Source organism: Zootermopsis nevadensis, unplaced genomic scaffold (assembly GCF_977971745.1).
Source record: "Zootermopsis nevadensis isolate Lab colony 2312 unplaced genomic scaffold, Znev_1.0 Znev_ptg000050l, whole genome shotgun sequence".
NCBI lineage: Eukaryota > Metazoa > Arthropoda > Insecta > Blattodea > Termopsidae > Zootermopsis > Zootermopsis nevadensis.
Window position 1 is genome coordinate 4,533,129 of NW_028259182.1, and position 22,483 is coordinate 4,555,611.

A 22,483-nucleotide genomic window follows, 5' to 3' on the forward strand; every position below is an offset into this window, starting at 1 on the left:
AATATTTTAAAATGTTAATTATTGTAATATTTTAATATTTAATAAGAATTATTGTGATTAGATGGACAAGATTTAATATATACTTATATCACAATATGACGCAACTTTACCATCACTGATAGTTGTTGAAAAGTGCTTTTAATTAACTCTGTTTTTTTGCCAGGTCGTTGAGTGTAACACAGTCCAACCAGCCCATGCGTTGTGATAAACTACAGTCCACTGAAGTGAAGGATCTACTTCTGTGTTTTCTGTTTGTCGTCAAATACCTAGGTGACGACTGCCTGATTGCCTGGTGGCATCGATGTACTGAAATGGAAGTGATGAATTTCTTCAAGGGCTTGGAGTAAGTGTTAAATAACGGAAGCAGTTCAGTTGACTTAAAACCTTTAACCCACTGAATGAATCGTGTTTGCGCTGCATCAGCCTTTTACTGCAAAGCTTCCAGATAAGCGTGTTGTTGGCTTGTTTTTTAGCACCCTGATTTCATATACTAAATATGTTTCTCAGTACAAAATACTGAATTATTTTACCATTTTTCCTCATATTTTAAAGTTGTGTAAAGTTTTCTTACTTGTTATTTGCGAGAACTCTTATAAAGAAAAGATATGTGAATAGATTATTCTTCTCAGAAGGAACACAAAATATAAACACTAACAGGATATCAAATTAATTATCATAATACACTATCTGTGGACCCTTGCCTTGATAAGTGTTTTATCCATCGCTAACTTCATCGTTTGCTTTTTAAATTAAACATACATTAAAATAATGTTCAACTCAAGTGCATTCTTTAGATCAGAATGTATGGTTCTTGCAAGGAGCGAGGGTAGCTCAGTCAGAAGACCTGGGTTCAATCCCTGACAGGGGCAGAGGGTTTTTCCTCTAGTCTTTGCATCCAGACTGGCTCTGGGGCGTGATGCTGACCAGTCACGTCTATGTAGTGCCGAGGTTAAGAATGAGTAGGAGTTGTACCTCCTCTCCCCCCAAATGCCTACATGGCATATAGCAGGATAGCTTTCTATATAGCTCTTGCAAGCATTCTTTTATAATGATGATAAATTTCTTTTAGAATGTGTCTTCACCAATTCAAGTACACTGGTAAGCGCCAGATAGCAGCAAAAACAGGCGGTAAACTTATCACGACCAAGGCCATGACGTTGCCGGCACGAATGCAGCCTCCAGATTTCTCTGGAGACAGCCCTGTGCTTCCAGCCCACAGTGGGAGCAGCAGCGTAGGCCGGGATGGCATTCAGCAAATTGGTATGTCCACTTTAGCGCAAACAAAGAATTATTTGTTAAGGAACTAACTTTCCACTTAAGTATAATATTGTTTTTGATATGTGTTTAAATGTCTAAGGATGTGGTATATTATGACAAATTCTTTCATTTGGACCCACATCCTGAGCATGTTGAACTGTATTTAAAAGGCGCACATGTCAAATATTTTTGATGGTTATCCTCGTTGACTTCTGCGTGTCCCCTAAGGTGCATGTGCATTCGTATACTTCATTTAAAAAATGGTTCATTTGGTATCAGGCTGTGTCATTATACATGGAAGTGGCAAAGGATTAAACGAGTAACTGGTGATCATTTTCATATTCCGGTTACTGATGTCGTGGACGTAATAGTGCTATTAATATTCCGTCCTTTTCGCCTTGATATTTAACTTGAACAGTGATGCTTCTCATCTTCAATGTTACAAGCAATGTTTCCTGTAATATATATGTACTGTTACATACTTACGGTTCCGTGGGTGTGTGGTTAGGTTAGGGTTGTTTTTGTGTGTGTATGTGTGCGCGCGCGTGCACGCATGTTTGTATCTAATGACTTTATGGTGTGTCTTCCTGACATCAGCTTCAAATGTCTCTCTAGGGTTTTAAAAACATTTGTGGAACATTTTGAACACTCGTACAGTCTGTCTGATCTGTGTCTGATCAACATTGTATTTTTGGTACTTATATTCTTATGTTTCAATTTGTTTTCAGCTTCCTTCTGTACTACGTTATTGTCAGCAGGTATAGTAACATCTGTGGAGAGGAATTTCTCCCCCACCCCTCTTTTTTGTTTTTAATTATGACATGTAATTTGTTTCCAGTCACCTCACTGCCTGTGTGTGTCTGTATTTACACCTTTTGAATTTTTGTCCTGTAACTCGTTTCTTGTACCAAGCTTGGTTTGTGTAGAAAATGTATTTCTCCTGTTGGAATTTCAATTTGCCTGTGACCTGAATGACGTGTCTACTGATTGTCGTCGTGTTCTACGGATGGTATGGGACTTCGGATGAGGCAATCAGCTGTTTCATGATAATGCTTGCGGACTTTATCTGTACTTGTTCCAAATTGTGCCTATATGATTATTTTTATTGATTGGTCGACCTATTTCATTATTACATTTGCATTATTTCCTGTTATATTTCAGAGTTTTTGCTGTCTAACATTTTTTATACCAACTAGTCAGCAGTGTTCCATATAGTATTACTAGATATTCTCATATTGTCTCGTTTTTTTTCTTATTTTATGTTAAGAATGTTGCGACTTTTTTCCTTCTGAAACGTCCTTGCTTCCTAGTCAGCATTTTACACTTATTCTGTGTCTGTGTGGTACAGTGGTTCGCTACAGAACTCAAAAAGTCCATTTTTATGCTACTTCGAGTGTGTGAAACAAGATTTTATAGTTTCATGAAAGTTTAGATATTGTCACACACTTTAGTTGACCTCATGTTACTTATCTTCTTGGAATAAAAATAAAGCATTCAAGAAGCAGCAGAGATCAATGTTCCGGCCACGTATGTCGCGTGAGAAGTATTTGGACCATCGGCACTGTCAAACAATACATAGAAGAATGCAATTGAAGGTTTTCACAGTGAAATTGTATTGGAACACTGGAAATAGTTACATTGTATGTTATATGGGGTCTTGTTTTCGGTAAATCCTTCTCAAATGTCCGTGTTTTTAAAAAAATAAAATACAATTGAACTTGTTATTTTGTGTGTAGATTTAGACATACCGTGTAATAAGTTGTTCACTTCTCCCCAGTAAAATGTTTGTTGGGAGTAACGTTGCAGAACCTTCATAGCGACTTACTATTTTCGAGTCTGATACAGTAATATTGGGTGGTAGCATATGAAGTCACTTTGATGTAATTGAATTTGATTTATAAATGTATTTTCTTTTTCAGAATTTCTTCCTCCATTTTTTACTTCTAGGCTTGCAAACTCAGGAAAGGAAGAGGCATGAATGAATTAATTCACGGATCTCACTTAAACTGCAGTATACATTAGCGCATTTAATATCTCTTGAAGAGAATGTAATGTTTAATATTGTAGCTTCTAATGTGATTGGTTTTCATGCTACAACAGGAATCTGTTGTAGCATGAGCAAAATTAACTAATTTCAGTTTCTAAAACTGTATTTTGTGACTTGGTGGATCCATATTTATTATAGTTTGTTGCTTTTCAAAGCATTTTGTGTTTATGAACATATAACTGCTACAACCTACTGAACTTGGTGTAATGGAGATCTGTCTTGGATGTATAATTTAGCTATTTGCATATATTTTGTTATATTGTGGTCTTACCTGTAATGAGATCTTATGATTGGACTCCGTGAACAATTTTATGTTGGAATCCCAGCATATTCACTTTGTATTCTCCTGCCATTTATCTAATTTATTTATTTTTAAGAGTTATTACTGATGAGACGTTCTGTTACAGTGTGTGAGAGTGATGCCAGTAAGCTGTATCAAGCCTTGCTGGAAGCGAACATGGCAACAGAAGTTGGACTCATTGCTTTGGATGCACTTGGTCTCTACTGCATCCATTTCAAAGATAATTTGCTTGCTACCGAGGGAGATAACGTTATCATGAGGAAGGTTTTTGACATATACCTGTCATTCCTGCAAGTTGGTCAGTCTGAAACTTTGTTCCGCCACGTGTTTGCCGCGCTCCGCGCATATATCAACAATTTTTCTGTCGCTCTGTTTCAAGGTTAGTTAGTCGCTTTTCTGTATTCTTTGAATTTGGAATTTGTTACGCCTGTCTGCCTTCGCTAATGTTTGTGGACAAACATACCTGAACTTTGTATTCATGTGATAGCAGTTAATTTGTAGACTAATTAGATCTGTAGATTAGTGAGACCAAAATCTAGACTTTTATGAAGATTTCCGTATTCTCTTTCCATGAAGTCCGTGTTATTTGCAATATGGAAAAGGTTTCAAATAAGTTTCTATTACATGTAAGTGTTGTATTTTAATTAACTGTCAATACTGTAATCATTTTCCTTGTTAAGTAATTATGTTTTTTATTCTGGTTACATGTTAGTGACAAAGTACTTTGTTGCTCCAGGCAATGCTTCTCTGTGTGGAAGGCTGTGCTATGAATTGCTGCGTTGCTGTAATAGCAGGCTGTCAACTATTCGTCAGGAGTCGTGCGCTATTCTGTATTTACTAATGAGGAGCAACTTTGAGTTCACTAGTCATAAAGGATTAACGAGAGTGCATCTCCAAGTATGTTTATTCACGTGGCCTTAGTGTTTTCATTCCTTGATGCTCTTTTGACCTTTGTAGTTGCAGTCATTTATGTAATTTCCAGTCTGAATTTTCACTTGGTACTGAACATTTTTAAGTATGCATGTCTCTTCAGTTTTTTCTTACATGTTGTATTGTAAAAGTTAATGCACTTACAATAAGTATGCCTTTTTTGTATTCAGATTATAAGGAATTTAATTGTGATTTTTCTCAGTGAAGGTTTTCAAATATTGTTGGTGTCTGTTCCAGGTTATTATATCAGTGTCGCAGATGCTAGGAAATGTGATAGGACTGAATAATGCTCGATTTCAAGAATCTCTTTCTTTGATCAACAGTTACGCTTCAAGTGATAAAGTCATGAAAGGAACAGGTAATTCTTTAGTATGTTGCTGTATTTTTAAGTTCAAAGTATATTCTGCATAATAGAAATTCATCGTCAACCAAAACTGTTTCTTTTATCTGAAATTTCATGCGAGTGTAGTATATTATGGTTCTGAAACAATACATAATCATGACTAACTTTGTGACAACAGAATATTGTTTTTGTAAATGCACCTCTTTGGTTTGGAATATTTTGCCATTGTAAACACACGTTACAGCTAAAATTTAAGAGTCTTTATTCTCGTGTGTCTTTTCTGTTAGGATTCCCTGGGGAAGTGAAAGATCTGACAAAACGTATCCGAACCGTACTGATGGCAACGGCACAGATGCGAGAGCACCATCATGACCCAGAAATGCTTGTTGACCTACAACACAGTCTTTCCAACTCTTACGCTTCCACGCCAGAGCTTCGACACACGTGGCTGGAAACAATGGCGAGGAATCACGTCCGTGATGGAAATTTCTCGGAAGCAGCATCGTGTCAGTTGCACATTGCAGCTCTCATGGCCGAGTATCTGAAGCTTAAGAATGTTCAGACATGGGGGGCTGAGGCGTTTGGTAAAATTTCTTCCAACATTCCTCAGGATGAAAGAGGTTTCAAACTTGATGCAGGTATGAAACATATTAGTTCGCTGGAATTGCTAGGTAACTCTCTGGTGGTGGAAACTGCAAGTAGCACCACAAACCCAAAGGCATGCCATTAGACTGTGTAATAATAAAACAATATACTTTACAACACTTTTTTTCATACTAAAAACTGGTGGTAACTCTTGTGTTGAAAGATTTTTGCCCTTAATGTTCAACGAACATTCCTCATGTGAAGATTGTATTTTTGCGTTATGTGAATGAGTATCAGGAATGCATTTCCATTCCAATCGTTTCTGGTAAAAGAGACATCTTTTCCAGTAAATACGACTACTGTCTGATTAACACAGATATAGTTCCCTTATTTAGGGTCTATCAGAAGCAACTGAAAGAATTTGTGGGTAACTTGTGTGCATATATAATGCAAAGCACGATAAAGTGAAGCTTCCGCCGCAACTGAAGTTTATGAAAGACCAGTCACCTGACTCGGCTTGTAACCCGAGAGTTGGCAAGCAGTCTTGACTTCTGAATGGATCGCTTGAGTGTACAACATTGTCTTTTGCATAGCGTTGTTTATTAGAAGCATGTCTGTTATGGTTGTTGTGTGGAATATGAATAAGGACTGTCAGCTTGTTTCCATACATAAATTCTGATGTATTTATAAGGATTCTGAGCAAAAGTGGCTATGGAAATTGTGAAACAGGAACTGTTGGATACTAAAAACCGGTTATCAACTGAACTTTTGATTTCTTCTTTGCTCCATTACCCATTTCGGGATTTAACGTCAATTCAGATTTATGAATAACGGGTGTGCAACGCACACTTTCAAGTATTCATGTGCTTCAGCATTTTATGTATGATACGAACTTGCAGATAGTTGAGATGTTAATAAATTTGTTCTTATAGGGGTCCAGGACATCCAGTATACAGAATATATATTGTTGGAACAATTAGAAAAATGTGCTGAATATATAGAGAAGGCCGAACGATACGAGCTGCTGGGTGAACTGTACCGATTGATCATACCAATACACGAGCAGAAACGTAATTATGAAGCTCTTGCTCAGTGTTATCAGTCCTTGGCACAAGCTTACAATAAGGTCGTGGAAGTGTCGCATACAGGAAAGAGACTCTTAGGGCGATACTACAGAGTGGCGTTCTTCGGACAGGTACGTCTAACGTTAGAAACGCTGTGTGGAACTCGTAAAAATATCGGTTAGAAATTTTGTATACATACATGAATAATGGTTTGCCACGGTGGTCTAGCGGTCAGAACACTAGCCTTGTAAGCCTGGGGTCCTGGGTTCAATTCCCGGTGGTGCTCAAATTTATAACTTGTGTTGGGCAAGGCCGTGGTCAAGGCATCACGGAGTTTTCCTCCGGGGGCTTCCCCGGTTTCTCCGTGGCATCCCAACAATTACTCCACTCACACACAGAAGAAGGCAATGGCAAAGCACTTCTGATCATCTCTGCCAAGAATGTATATATGTATGAGCAGGTCCCTGACAACCTGAAGAGGTTGGAAGGATCCTGTTCATAATATATGGACCTGTCGTCAGACAGAACACTACAAACAAAACATGAATAATAAATACTGTATTTATCCAAATACTACATACTCCCAAATAAGATGCACACCCAAATTTGTCATTACACTTTAAAGAAAGAAAATGTGTTTTGAAAGAAAACACTTCTAAACACCAAAAATTATTACATGAAAGTAATGTGACCTGTCCCACACTAAAAATGTACACGAGCATGCATGATCAACAGCACAGGCCAAGACATTTTATAAGGAAAGCTTCACATGAGACATCCATACATGATTTAAGTACAAAGGCCACTCAGTTATATTGCTAACTAACTGAAAATGTGATGCAGAGTCCTTAACTGTGCATTGCCATATGATACGTGTTTATTTTGTAGGCATATTTTGAAGAGGACAGCGGAGTGGAATACGTGTACAAAGAACCCAAAGTGACATCTTTGTCAGAAATCTCTGAACGATTGTACCATTTATACTGTGACAAGTTCAGTCATGATGTTGTGAAAATCATCATGGATTCTGTCCCAGTAAGTGCCGATTTACTTTTATGTATCTTGTATCCTGTATCATCGCTTGCATACTTACAGAGTCATTGACAGAATATGGCATCAGATGCCATTCGCAGATGTTAAGTAAGGACCGGGAAAATAGCATAATGTGATACGTAAGGTACAAAATGAATCGTAAAATTTACGCGAAACCTCCTGTAATTGGGATGATGTATGTTAATATATGACTATAATAATTGTGTAATATTAATGCAAATCATGTTCACTTCCCACCTCCTTGGAGTCAGGAATGTCAGTAACAATTAAAGATGCGTCTACTGCTTACAGATTAATCCAAGTGAACTGGATGCAAAGTATGCTTACATCCAAGTTACGCACGTAACTCCTTACTTTGAGAAGCTTGAACTGGAAGAACGCCAGACGGAATTTGAACAGAGTCATGACATCAGTTGTTTCATGTTTGAAACTCCATTTACAAAGGATGGGAAAGCTCGCGGTAACCCCGAAGATCAGTGGAAGAGGAGAACTATTCTGACAAGTAATTTAGAATTTTTTTTAACCTCTTTTCAACAGTAACCACATTTATTCAACAAGAAAGATTACTCTGCCTCTTTTGCGTGAATGCACGCAAGATGTAAGTGCGTGTCTTTATTTAAATCAGGAATGCATGATGAGTTTGTCGTGCACTACTTCTGTGTATGAGGAGAGTATGCCAGTCGCGCTGAATTCTGAACAGAACTTGCTTAACTTTGCAGCTCATTACTCATTCCCGTACGTGAAGAAAAGAATCTGTGTGGTAAAGCAGCGAGTGCATGAGCTGAGTCCAATTGAAGTTGCTTTGGATGAGATGCAGATGAGAGTCACTGAGTTGGAGGAAGTTGTCTTCATGAAGCCAACTGATGCCAAGAAACTGCAGTTAAGGCTTCAGGTCGGTGCTGAAATCAACACTCACAGAAGCTGGTTTCTTGAATTCTCATACCCTATCGTCCGTACATTCTACGGTACAAGTAATAGTAATGTATGCCGAGAAAGGGTGCATGTATTTTCAGTGTTCTGCAAATTAGAATGGGCTATGCCGTGTATAGGTCTTACTCCAATTTTTTCTCTAAAAGTTTGAAATAAAATGTGTAAGTTTGTTGTATGAACTTATGTATCAAGGAATTAATGTATTTTTATATGCATATGAATGAAGAAAGTAGATCAGTCATAATAGTGACTACGCCATGTACTGAATGACTGTGGTTCGCTTGTTAAGCGCCATTGATATGAAATTTTAGGTTCTCACTGTGGTCTTCTGGGTTACGATGCTACGTGGTTACAAACATTTCTTCAGGGTGGAGGCAGTAGTTTCCTCCAAAATGTTCTTAATCAGCTACGAGACTACAAGATGTCTCATCCGAGATGACCACGGTTCATTCTTGTTATGCATCTTTGCTCTGTAGGGAGGTGTGTGCGTCCAAGTGAATGCTGGCCCGCTCACGTATGCGTCAGTGTTCCTTGACCCAAACCAGGTCTCTCAGTATCCTGAAGAAAAAGTTGAAGATCTGAAGGATGTGTTCAGGTAAATCACAATTAAATTTTTCAAGGATTAAAGAATGGAAAAAAAAAGTAATTCTGCAATGTGCCTTCTTTCTTGCCTACTATTTCTACACCCATTCACACCTACCTGATCTGACTACGCCAATCGGAGTATATCGCGCCCTTTCATATGTATACTTTGAAATTTCTTCGATATAACGTGTTTGCCCCCATAAAATTAGTTGCCATGACTTTTGAAGTAACCCTCGTAGTAACTGTAATTACGAAGATATCCGTCTTCTGGGTTGTTGCGCTGTGTAGTCTGGTCGATGTTAACCAACGTTTCAGAGGTCATACTGCCTCCGTCATCAGGGCGATCGCCCTGATGACGGAGGCAGTATGACCTCTGAAACGTTGGTTAACATCGACCAGACTACACAGCGCAATAACCCAGAAGACGGATATCTTCATACTCACCGCTGTGAGAACCTCAAGTCTTACAAACTGTAATTACGTTTCACGTCCGTGTTGTAACTGTTTTTTATACATTTGACCACTACTGTGACGATACCAGTGGAGACAGATTTTAATATGTACATTGACCAGTGATAAGGACATCCTTTCTCATTTCTTGTGAACTTCACTTACATCTTTTTTATCATGTAATTTTATGATTCCATGTCATCCATTTTATACTGTTTTAGAGAGTTTGTCAAGATTTGCTACACGGCCCTGCAGATAAATAGCAAACTGATTACGTCAGATCAGCATGAATACCAAGAAGTGCTACGACAAAATTTTCAGAAACTTTGTCACAGTCTGTCTTCTTTGTTTGGAGAATCGCTTTGGCCAGATGAAGAGATGGGCTGTTTCAAGAGGAACAGTCAGGCACTGTTCAGCGTGATCAGCGGTGCATCAGGTAACTCGAGCTCCGCATAGTTACATCCACGTGAGTGTTCGTTCCACGTTTGGCAAGTTTGTCGTAATGTCGATCGTTTGGATTGTGCAATTGGTTATTAGTCAGAATTTTAATGTGATAAACTCAAGGGTGTGGTACTTCCGTTGTTTTTTCTGTGCTGATTTTCACAGACTTGCATCAGGAAGTCCCAAGTTACAATGTGATGTTTATACGTGGAACCTTGACCTGTGGGAGAGTGTGAATATATAATAGTTTTTTGTATTGTCTACCAGGAGTATGGCTTTTGGTGTAAGTTTGAAAATATCTGGTATGGCCTAGCACAAGCAGTGAAACAAATACATAAAATTGTATATCAGCTTATCGGTTGACCTGGATAACTAAGCGTTTCTGTTGCAGGCAATATTACTTATCATTTGAAATGTTCCTAAACTGTATAGACATTCCATTTGACTTTTAATATGAATTAATTATTAATTGATTCTAATTAAGGTGTCTGAGGTAACACTAAATACTGAACAGTTCAGTGTAACTAAATATTTTAGTCTTCATAGTGAATCCCATTTTACACTAGAATGGTGTTTTCTCAGGTAATAGTGACACTGACATGTTTCGCCGTTTCATGTTTTGAAAGTTTTCGCTGAATGCTCATCTGAGTGTTGTTATTCAGTAAGAAACTTGTTCCCGACAGCATTTCCTGCAGCACTGTTTCCACTGACACTTCAGGCGCAGTGGTATCAAATTTTCTATCATCCTAACCCTCCAGGCCAGTATTTAAATATCCGCTAAGCTGACACTGTGGCAGTATTTAAATGGCCTGTCAGTAAGAAATTTGTGACATATGAATTGTCAAGTTTTTCCCACTTACAGTCACTCTGCAGCAAATTGCTCCTCTCAATATCTGTTTCACGTTCCTCACTATCTGATGATTTCTCAACCATGACAATCTTTTCGTCTTCATCACTGTCTAATTCACTTACTTCTTCTTCTTCTTCTATGGCTCTCCTGTCCGTATTCGGTCCATGGCCTCCTCAATTCTCCTCTTCCATTCGGTCCTCTGTAAAGTGTTGGTGGCATTGGTGTCTGGATTACGTAACTCTGTTTTTTTTTTGGGGGGGGGGGGGGCTGTAGTCAATAGCATTTGTGTGTTCTCACGCCATGCCCCTTATATTTTTGCACACAGTTCTACTTACAGTTTAAAGCTGATGGCTGTTTGGTTGGCTAGAGTAGTAACGTGTGAATCTGAGCAAATAATACATAAAACTGGATTTCATATTACGTTTTAAGTTTTTGTTTTTACCGTGTATAGTCAACATTTCTCTCAGACTTTCCACTCTGTGTACTTAAAGGAACGCCTCGTCCTGCATATATTTCTACGCGTATGGAGAAGAAATGTGAGAGTTTATACCAGGGGTGGGAAAACTACTTTTTTGCAGGCCAGATATAGCCCATAAAGATGTTTATTTTAGCCTATGCTATTATTTGTGTATTATAAAGATCTCATATTAACTTTTGTTCTTCAGTGTAGAAGAATGCATTTTATAATCATAAGGGAATCGAGATGCTCTCCTATGGTAATTGAAGTTTTTGGGTCCTAGTGCACGCACTTCTGTAGTTTACGTACAACTGCATATGAAAATGCTGAACAGGTTTCAGGAGAGCATGTCAAAATCAATCAGTTATAATGCAATTTTTATGTATCTATAATTTATATTCAATCGTCATGAATAATTGGTGATTCTTTAACATTTTTTTAAGCGCTCAGCATTTCTTGTGACGATGAAGAAGACTGTCCTCTGGGTTATATACCGCTGTGTAGTATGGTAGAAGTTTACCAACATTCCAGACGTGCTTTCCCCCTTTCTCATCATAAAGTATTGCTGAATTGTTGATAAACTCCTATGAGACTGTTATGGTGCATGCCCCAGAAGGCAATCATCTTCAAAGTTGCTGCTGTGAGAACCTCAAATCTCACCTATATTTAATTTTCTTATGAACTTCTTCACCCTTGAAATCTTGGCACATATATCACATATTCTTACAATAGTTAATTACAATTATAAGCTTGTTATGTATGTATCTAAGGCTTAAGTATGCTTGAACGTTATGTTACTAATCTTCTAGTCAAAATTAAGCATTTAAAATAGCTAACAAACTTTTACTACAAGTCTGACTGATCTGGAATCGTGTAGGCTTCCGTCTTAAGCGTAGATGGCATACTGCTTCTCCTTAGCTTGCCTCCAGAATTTGAGTCACGCTTTTGCTAGGTCTTGCTAGAAGCTTTACCTTGGCCAGATTTGGAAGTGGTTGAAGTGTGAACCTGATAATTGCCGCATAGATGTATTTTCACCTCTTAGCTATGTTGCTGCCATTTAATAGCTACTCATTTAGTCCAGATGAGTCCCATTACTACAGATTTTTATGTGAAAAAAAGTTTGGCTTAGAGAATTTATGCACACTTGCACATATAGAATGTTCCAACAGCGAGTACATTTCTGCTGAGAATGTACTGTAGGTAACTTCTGAAGTCCAAAAGTCCTTTGCAGTCGAAATAAACTTTGTTGTAGAGATGTGTGGCTGCAAAGTTTGCCCCATCTGACAGACTTTAGAAGTGAAACAAATTAAACCAACTTGATACTTATTGGTGTTCCATGGATGATGTGTACTGGATCTTGCATTCATTGCCAGAGGGCATCTCTACATCTCTGGCATATACTAGTCATGCAATGTCTCCACGTGAAGAACACGGACAGATTTACGTCAGGTGAACATGCTGGCCGTGCCGTGGTTCCTCCATGTCTATCTACATACGTCAGAATCCTGGTGACTGAAGTGTGAAGGGACTCCGTCATGCTCAAGCCACGAACTGGCATGTGTGATTTATGGAACATTATACATAAATTACAGCAATTCTGTTTTGTATCAACTGCAGATACGTAGTTGATCACCCAGCAGGTCAGTTCACTCATTTGGAACAGCACAGTGGGAACTACCCATCTCTTGTGGTCACTGATCTACATTTAGAAATTTGTGCGTGTTAGATACACGCCACTCCATAACACTACACTGCTGTGCTATTTTTTCTGATGTTATTTTCTAGAAAAGCAAGTCATTGTACTCAATACAAATATGTATATCCAAACTCTTGCGCTCACTTTGTCAACTCTGACATTTATGAAGAGGTTCTTGAGAAAATTTCAAGGCACATACGGATTCTAGATGTTACCTACAATACGTCCTTAGAAAGAGTGTACTCATTTTGGGACCATTCAGTGTATATATGTGTGTATATATATATATATATATATATATATATATATATATATATATATATATATATATACGGTGCTTACTTGACATTACGTATATTTTCAGCATTTCGTTATCATTATTCCTAATACAGTAATTTAGAACATGGTCTTCCATTATAATCAGTTTTACTTCTGCTGATGTATTATCGCACGGAAGACAAATTGATTACAAGGATCAGTATTCTCGAATTTATGGATCTCGTACAGATCTGAATTTTGTTTATTTTACCTTAATTTAATTTACATAAGCTTTTATTGGTATTAAATAGTTTGTCTTTTACTGCATGATCATTTTCAGATATATCTACTTGTTGATTCCTACAATATTCTGAAGGAAAGAAAATTAAGTTTGTAATGAATGGCTCTAACACTGCCATAGCAATAATAAATATAGGCCCAACCAGCTTATTTTTTTGTACTGGATTACTGAAGTTGCTCTTGCAGTGAAGGTTACACTTTTCAATTCCTGTTTTTATGTCATATGGTTGCATATACACAACTGTTATTCAGTAAGGGTCGCGCGAGTAGTCGTGGCACCTAAATGCACAATGTGTAAGCCGAGAGAGGGGAGTTCGGTAGTAGTGTGGGTCGCACAGCCTCAGCTGCGGTGACGCACCGATCTAAACACAGCTAGAGCTATAAACCAACTGAAGCCGACACCCCTCTAACGCGTGCTTCGGACGAGTCCATCTCGTTCGACCAAAATCAGTCCTTTGCGCATGCGCAAGCACTTCTCGCGCGACCTATACTTTGTATGATTAGTTTCACTGCTTTCTTTGAAAATATTGATGCAATATTACATTCTAAAACAGGGCTACTAACTTGATTCATAACTTACTATGTACACATGCACACAGAACCATCTAAGACAACTGCTGTCTGCAACCAGGATGACTTCCTGCAAAGTTGAAGTCAGTGTAAACATGAAATTTATGTGGGATTTGGGGTTTTCTGGTTGGTGAAAATGTGCATTGTGGTCTTCTGAGTTGTGACACCCTGAAATTGAAGGTGATATGTTCTTCTGAAATGTTGCTAACAACTTACGAGACTACTACGCAGCATCAAAACCCAGATGACACGTTAAGATTTTTTTTATTTTTTTTAAACGTATGGATGAGTTTTTAACCCACCAACTTTTCCTATCATGACAGGTACAGAATTCCTATACACTTGCTTAAATTGCACAACTGAGAGATTTGCAGGACTCTGACATATTAGTTATAACCACATGCTTACACTGTATGATGTTACTGACAGAAAAAAGATAGAATGCAGTGGAATCTTTAGACCGCAGGTGTTTATATGAGCTGTAGCTCAAAGAATTGTCTTGAGGGAAGGTCAGCAACTCTAATGATAATTCACAAGAATTATTATACAGCTAAAATGTAAGCAGATGGGTTGAACTGACATAACGGTTCATATTTTTAAGAAATTGTACTTGATTAAATTAGAATTCTTGGCAAAGTTCTGTATAATTTTGTGATTTAATCTTATTGTTATTGTTTTTGTTATTTCTTGTAAGAAGTCCAGAATTTTTATGTGATTCTTGCCATTTGTTGCGTGTCTCGGAATCATCGGCATTTACAAGTAAGTGTGGAAAGAATCAGTATTGGCACAATGATATTGGTTTAACAAAGTATATTTGAGCACAAAAGACTAGTACAAAATGTCAAGTGTTTGTCCTTTTTTATGGTTTACATATTCACAGCAAGTGTGAACGTACATACCTCTTTCGTTTAGAAATTACGGTACAGTCAAAACCTTTCTGAGCTTACCTTTTATTGTGGCGAGTTATTTTGGACCTGTAACCTCATTTTCCACCACTTCATCTTTCATCCTGTACCCCCCCCCCCCCCCCCCCCAATGCAAGATTCCCAAGGTGAAACTTTCGTTCCCTTTGAGCAGTGTGAACAAAATGGCATCCTAGGTGATCAGGGAGGCTTCCAGTAAGGTTTGATGTTTGGATGGATAAAAAAATATAGCACCATGTTTCATCGGTTTTCAGAATGCCTGGATTACTTTTAACTGTTGTTCTTTATGTCCTCACCAATGATAGGTTGTTTTCTAACTTTGTAAGATTTCGTTTAATAAAGTGTATACTCTGTTACACACAGTTTCTACAACTTCAACAGTCATGTGCCTACAGTTCTCATGTATAAACTATCGAACGTGGGCCATGGCTTCCTCGTTCTGTGCTACACCTAGTCTTTATCTGTTAATATTCATCTGAACTTCAGATTGGAACATCTTTGTGCATAGAGGTCTGAAAATAACCTAACTTTCCAAACCATGTCTGCATTTGCCTTCCATACATATCCTTGCATTCAGGGACTGTTGGAAAAATTAAAAATTTTGACTCTACCACATATTTCAGTACAGTATTTTTTCAATGTTTTTATTGCTAGTGGATTAACATGCAACACTTTTATATGATTTAGATATTAATACATATGAAATATTGCATTGTATTGTAAATGTGTATAAGGTAGAATTAAAATTACCAATCAGTGAGATCAATTCTGTTAATTTCACAGGACTCATTTCTGATGTTTAAGGACACTGTTTGCATTTTATTAAATACTATTCATATATCTGAAAACATTTTTACATAATTTGTTACTGTTTGTATATACTGTATTAAATTACGTGGCTCAACAAAATAAGGTGCTTACAAGTTCTTTCTTCCAGTTATATGATACATATTGTCATGATAAAGTTTAGTTATCTTCTCAATCCTGTAAAATAGCTCACCGTTTCATGTTGGCATTACATAATGAAGCTGAAAAGAACAAAGTTGTGAAAGGTTTAGCAGTTTCAAAGCTTGTCATTGCTCGAAGTTGTGATGATTTAATGTAACGTGAAGGTGACTGTCTTCTGGGTCATTACACCACTTAATGTGGTATAAGTTTGCCATCGTTTCAGAGGTGATTGATGCCTCCATCATCAGGGACTCATCAGTAAACATTTACTAGACTATATGGTGCAACAACCCAGAAGACAGCCTTCTTCATATTTGATGCTGTGAGAACCCAAAATCTCAGTGACAGATTAAATTTTGCCAGAGAAGGATGTAAGAGATATGTGAAAGGCCAGTGACTTTCTAAGAACTAGAGATGTCAATTTGAAAGTCCTTTGACATCTGTGGTTTGAATTAGTATTAGTAGATAATTCACATTAAGCAACATTGAAGGAAGCATCTGTAGTAGTTCAGCCATTGATTAGGGATTGCCTCTGCAGAGTGAGGCTAAATAATTAGGAGGGCATGACTTCAGCCAATAATATCAACTGAATTTAAATTCAAAAATCAAATAGTAAGGCTTTTTCAGTTTTAAAAGCTAGGATATATTCTATAAAGTTGTATAATTGGATAGGGAAAGTCTTCCTAGTACAGAAAAGTAGAATTTGTTTTTTGCCTTGACAGGCAAACTTTAATAACAAGTGAATTTTTATTATAGTAAAAAGTGTGGTTTTAAAAACTGTAAAACACATATGTGTATCAAGCCAACCTTTGAAGAACCATACAGTAATAAACTGTGCTGTTTTGACGTAAATACGTCTATATGGAAGGTTCATTCGGCAAAAAAGTGAAAGGAAAACTTGTAACGAAAATGTGTAATATAAAAAATTGAATTGCACACACAAACAAACATGTGACCTTACATGACCTGCCCTCTAGTGATACATTGTCACACTCAGGCACAATGGGTGCAAGCAAGTGTTCTATATTAAGCACTTAAATATAAATCTGTAGTGATATGTCTCTTTTGTGAGCTGTGGTATAAATCTTTCTTGTAACAGACTAGGTTATCTATGACAAGTTCGTTATCTTTAATAGTGTCTGTGTTGATAATGACACATGCCAACATAGAGATAATGAACACGTATAAATAATAACATTTTTGGAATTGTGTTGATTAATTAGCTGACGATGAAAACATGAACCGAAACTGGATAGATGAACAAGAACAGTTGAAATCCCAAGTCATATGCTCCGACACATATGATTGGCAACATAAACGGTAAGGAAAATAAAAAAATATGATCTCTATTAGGACGCTAATTTACGTAAAAGAAATAAAATGGTTGTGGGTTTTAAATGTTTTGATCGAAGTAGCCCTTGGTTTTCAGGTCAGAAATGAGTTTTGCTTAATAATTTGTATTGGACGTAGAGAAGAAGTGTCTGGTGAATATGAAGCTTTGAGGGCCCTGTCGCTGCCATGATTTGCATGGATTTCAGATTTAAATAGCAGCTAGCAGATGACACAGGCCAACTATTTTGAGGTCAAATGAATGGACAGTATATAATATTGAAATTTTAGTTTCCAGTTTAATACAAGTTTTCAGAATCCTTTCTATGTGAGCTTGATTGTCATATAAATGATGTTCAGTATGGTGCCATCATAAGCATGTGACAATCCGGGATTCATAAAAACAAATTATTGTGTGTGAAGATATAATACTAGAAGTGTTATTGACGTGTTTTGTAGTGAGATTTATGTTATTACTTGCTAGCAGATGTATTTAAACATTGACAATTCTGCATAATTTCTCTTTATCAAGTCATATGTTATAATTCAACTGACTGCAATAAGATTCTCTGTCCATTATTGTTGTTTGGTGTGTGATTCCATATGGTCATGGTGGTCATTATAGTTTTGGAGGATTGTATTGTCTCTAATTTTTTGTAACAGGAAAAGTAAGATAAAAGAAAGCTGTGGTGTGAATAAAAGGAATTCTGTTTAATAATTTTTCATGTTGTGTGGAGACCATTGTAGTTTATTTCATTACCTTTTGTTCAAACTACAGAAGCTGATGAAACTAACTCAGACTTACAAACTGGCAAAAATTCAAAATGGTCGTGAAGCCTTTACTGTAATTTTAAGAAATTAATGTATATAGTAATTGTTTACTTGGAATATCTATAATATTGTACAGATGCATATCGAGAGTCGGTGGTGTGGATTTGTCATTCATCAAAGGAGATGAGAATGTTGCTTGTGCAGCGCTAGTAATTTGTGAATACCCTGACTTTAATGTCGTGTATGAAGACGTAAAAATGGTGCCATTAACCGCACCGTACGAACCAGGTATGCCCATATCACTAGCCATATGTAAACTCCATGACTATTTTATATGAAAACGTATCAGTTTAAAATCATGTCACAATGTCACTAACCCCCATCATATATTGTGTCAATGCATGCTAAATAACTCTGAGCTTTGGAGATGGCTGTCTTCTGGGTTGTTGTGACGTGTGGTCTAGTAGAAGTTTACTGATGTTTCATAGGTCCTTGCTGCCTCCATTATTAGGGCGATCACCCAACCCAGAAATCTTTAGACTCACTGCCACGAAAACCTCAAATCCTACATAACCCTGAGCTTCGTTGGCCAATACCGAAAGGCGGTTTAGACGAAGATGCTTAGAAGGCGAAACCTCCTTCTTCTAAAAGTTACAGTGTTGTGCGTTTGTGTTTCTTTTATTCTTGCAGGATTCCTCGCTTTTCGAGAAGCCCCAGCCCTAATTGAAGCATTCTCAAGGTTATGTTACACTAATCCAAGTCTTGTACCAGAGTGCGTTCTGGTGGATGGCAACGGAATTTTACATCCGCGTGGTTTTGGTCTTGCTTCACATATTGGTGAGTTTATGAGCTGTATTAAAATGTCGAAGTTAAGGGTCATGAAAACTATATGTTCTAGTTGAAAGTTCATTCATATATATTTGAGTTTGCAAAGGTTTGACCTTAAAACATTACTGTTTTATGTAAATACTTACTGACATTTGTTGGTTTATAAATGCTGTTCTTCACGGAATAAAATCTAAGAGTGTTGCTGTGCTGTTGTACGTTGTATTGAATATCTGACTCACCTTCATCTTGGGATTTAGGTTAAGAATACATGGAACTGTACTCCCACTTTCCTGTACATCTTCATGGTATAATTCCTTATTTAGCGCAGAAACAACTTTACCTTCGTTGAAAATCTGTATAATCACATGCATGCCCCATTGTCTGAGAAATTCTGTGATATTTGGTTCAAATCTTAGATTAACCTTTTGATAATGGCCATTGAAGTAAATGGGTTAGTACTGTAGAAGTGACATATATAAATACAGACGTGGACGTCTACAAAAACTTAACGTCATTTTATAATTCTCATAAAAATTAAGACGGGTTTTTTTTCCAGGTGTGCTCTGTAATGTACCTACTGTAGGTGTCGCAAAGTCTCTCCTCGTCATGGATGGCATTTTGCGGGATGAAGATCACAAACATAAGATCTCTCTTTTACGTGAACGTGGTGATCATTTTTCACTAAACACAATATCAGGGAAGACTCTGGGACTGGTAAGTTGGATTTTTCAAATCTGTGTTGTATTTGAGTATCATGTGTTATTAATTTCATACTACAATTGATAATAATTAGAATTTGTACTTGATTTAAGAATATTTATTATTATATTCATGTATATGGTAGTGGAAACTTGTGCCCAAGGTTATAACTCAGCTTTCACCGATGTTATTCACTCTCGATGCTGTTATCGCCTTCCATAAATAAGTCATTTTGAAGGAAACGGAGACAGTGTTGAGACTCTTACTACATACGTCTACTATTTCCAAACAAGTGGTAAAACATCAGTCAGAGTCCAGGAATGCGGCCAGTGCCAGAGGGCACGTTTAACGAAAGACAATAGAGTATTCTAGACACTTATCTGTCACCAGAAGTGTAACCGTTAGAAGTTCCCGGAAGGTTACTCCCTTTCTGATCAGTGTATGTACAGCAGCAAGAGCATCACAAGACGCTCTCTGATCTGTAACAGAGCTTAATCTTGATGACGGTACTCTGTTCGGTTAGAAGTCGGCCACTGCTGATGCCATAAGCGGCTAACTATTTTTTGTGTGTAATATATGTCTTGATCTGGCTTTCTGTCTAGCGGCAATTACTCCACCAGGTGACGGTCAGTCATCCATCAGATCTATTCAACCGACCTGTCAGACCCACACAAAGTACTTTGCACGGTTTTTCCGTGTGCGGTACACAACATCTGTGAAATCAGCACAATTGAACCCTTTCAATGCCAGTCTCTAGGAACGCCATGTGATGAAATACCATGCCATTTTTGGTGAAATTGTAAACCTTCAGAAAACAATCTCTTGTTACTGCATACTTAATGATAGATGCTTAAACTTTTTTTATATAATGCATGGCTTGTGTACGGTCAAGCACACCTCTCGCCGTTAAACCATTCATCGTGGTTTTAAAGTCTTAGCTGGTAGTGCCATAATAAGAGGTTTTAAATCCCAGTTCCCTTACACTAAAGGTTAAAAAAATAAGAAACTATAATTTTACCTTCCGTGTGGGAGTGTTTGTTACATTACAGGAGGCTGGAGAAAACTGCGTAATGAAACCTCTATTTTGTCAGTGTTTGGTTGATCAAATCAAGGAAAATGAGACGAGCAGGACAGTATGGACAATAAGAAATTTTTACAAAATTTGGTTGGGAAGCCTGAAGGAAAATGACCACTCAGAAGATACAGGCATAGATGGGGCCTTGTGGCCAGACTCTTGTGAATACAGGATTTCTCGACTAACTGAGCATACTGTCATCTTATGAAGAAAGACCCTCCTCTGTGGAGTTAGTTGAATTTGCTGGTTTATAAAACCACGTCATATACAGTTATAAGGTTACTTCTGAACTTAGGTTTCAAGTGTCATCCTCCAGTCCTACTTGTTTCCGTCAATCTATTATGTATTATCTGCATTATGGGCTAGTTGTGTCTATCCATCTGCCTGTCCAGTCGATTCAACATGAGAAAAACTGGATGGATTTGGATGAAATTTGATTTGGAGGCTATGTTACTCTGCATGACGTCAGAATCATACTTTTGAGTACCCAATAAACGGTGATAACAAAATGACGGATGAGGAAAGTGATAGCGTTAGACTTTGAGATGCTGTGATCTGGTGGAGCTTTGTTTATGTATGACATCCTTCATATTCAGTGACCTGTTTGTGAGGTAGGTAAAAATTGAATATTCCTGTTTCTCTTACTTCCTCCGTCATCATGGCTATGAGGCGGCGAGCACCTCTGAAACGTCGGTAAACTTCTACCAGACTACGCGGCACAACAACTCAGAAGACGGCCTCCTTCAAACTCACCGCCGTGAAAACCTGAAATCCTACTTATTATTCTCGTTTCATTTTCCCTACTTTCCGATTCACAATATACAGTACTTAGGCGTGGAGGTTCGTGAATCTTTAAAAAACTTTTTGTGTAGGAAGCTCGAGCAACAGCAACCTTATGATTTGCATTCCAGGCTGTGAAAACGTCTGATTCGTCCAAGAAGCCAATGTATGTCTCCGTAGGGCACAAGATCAGCCTTCATACAGCAGCGTGGCTTGTGTGTCATTGCAGCAAGTACAGAATTCCAGAACCAGTGAGACAAGCAGATATACGTTCCAGGGAATTTATACGTAAAAATTACTGAAAGAGGAATGATGTGTAATACAATGAATTTCTGGCTGTTACTTTATAATGTAATTTTTTAAAATTTGTTAATGTTCTGATAGAACATCAATAAAGTTAAAAAGTTTGGTTATTTTTATTTGCCCCATGGAATATAATCATTTATTCAGTTTTCTGGTTATCTAGATCAGTGGTATTCAACATTTTTTGTTCGCGTACCCCCAGATATAATTTCTCTTCAACTTTGTACCCCCAAAGTTGTTGGTGTTTAATTCAAGTTATACATAGTATATAATCCACATCTAAAATAAATTAAATAAATTGCATTACTGATTATTCAGTGTTTATCATAAAATAATATATTTTTTTTAAATTTCACGTACCCCCTAAGATGTCTTCGCGTACCCCAGGTTGAATACCACTGCTCTAGATGCCTCCATTTCTGACTGTTACAAAGGCTCTGTTTTATAATAGGTACATAGACCTTACTGATATAATGGGTGAGCATAGGCTGGTCTGGGCTTTTTCTTATTTGAATTATCCTGCTCAGGCACTTCCACCCATAACTTTGCGACAAATAGCTTTTCTGATAATCTTCTCTTGATTAGCTCCAGAATGGTTTTTCCTTCACTGATTGTATAAGCATCTCGGAATATTTTCTTAAAGGTATTTGGTCGCCCGATTAGCATGTAAAAAATTTTTTTTTGTAGGATTTGAGGTTCTCGTAAAAAAC

General features: G+C 37.4%; 2 protein-coding genes and 1 long non-coding RNA gene across 3 annotated transcripts in view; 2 read left to right on the top strand and 1 right to left on the bottom strand.

Annotated features, from left to right (window-relative positions):
- Ziz (dedicator of cytokinesis protein Ziz) overlaps window positions 1-15,396 on the top strand; it is a 34,675-nt gene extending 19,279 nt beyond the window's left edge. Inside the window, exons 25-36 of the mRNA XM_022060593.2 lie at window positions 164-343; window positions 1,070-1,260; window positions 3,712-3,984; window positions 4,342-4,502; window positions 4,773-4,893; window positions 5,166-5,516; window positions 6,396-6,658; window positions 7,416-7,562; window positions 7,872-8,082; window positions 8,300-8,472; window positions 8,987-9,105; window positions 9,767-15,396. Coding sequence (XP_021916285.1) covers window positions 164-343; window positions 1,070-1,260; window positions 3,712-3,984; window positions 4,342-4,502; window positions 4,773-4,893; window positions 5,166-5,516; window positions 6,396-6,658; window positions 7,416-7,562; window positions 7,872-8,082; window positions 8,300-8,472; window positions 8,987-9,105; window positions 9,767-10,001 — 2,425 coding nt within the window. The 3' untranslated portion in view covers window positions 10,002-15,396. The remainder of the gene's footprint in view (window positions 1-163; window positions 344-1,069; window positions 1,261-3,711; window positions 3,985-4,341; window positions 4,503-4,772; window positions 4,894-5,165; window positions 5,517-6,395; window positions 6,659-7,415; window positions 7,563-7,871; window positions 8,083-8,299; window positions 8,473-8,986; window positions 9,106-9,766) is intronic.
- Window positions 15,397-15,667: 271 nt separating this feature from the next.
- Window positions 15,668-16,937, bottom strand: LOC110828176 (uncharacterized). The gene is made up of 2 exons (XR_002542573.2): window positions 16,796-16,937; window positions 15,668-16,068 (listed from the first exon to the last, which is right to left on the bottom strand). It is a non-coding gene; the product is annotated as an uncharacterized LOC110828176 (long non-coding RNA).
- Window positions 16,938-16,997: 60 nt separating this feature from the next.
- On the top strand, window positions 16,998-21,889 carry LOC110828175 (endonuclease V). Its single transcript, XM_022060635.2, has 5 exons — window positions 16,998-17,308; window positions 18,225-18,376; window positions 18,779-18,925; window positions 19,473-19,630; window positions 21,602-21,889. The coding sequence occupies exons 1-5, from the start codon at window positions 17,226-17,228 to the stop codon at window positions 21,770-21,772; spliced, it is 711 nt and encodes a 236-aa protein (XP_021916327.1). The 5' UTR covers window positions 16,998-17,225; the 3' UTR covers window positions 21,773-21,889.
- The last annotated feature ends 594 nt before the right edge of the window (window positions 21,890-22,483 follow it).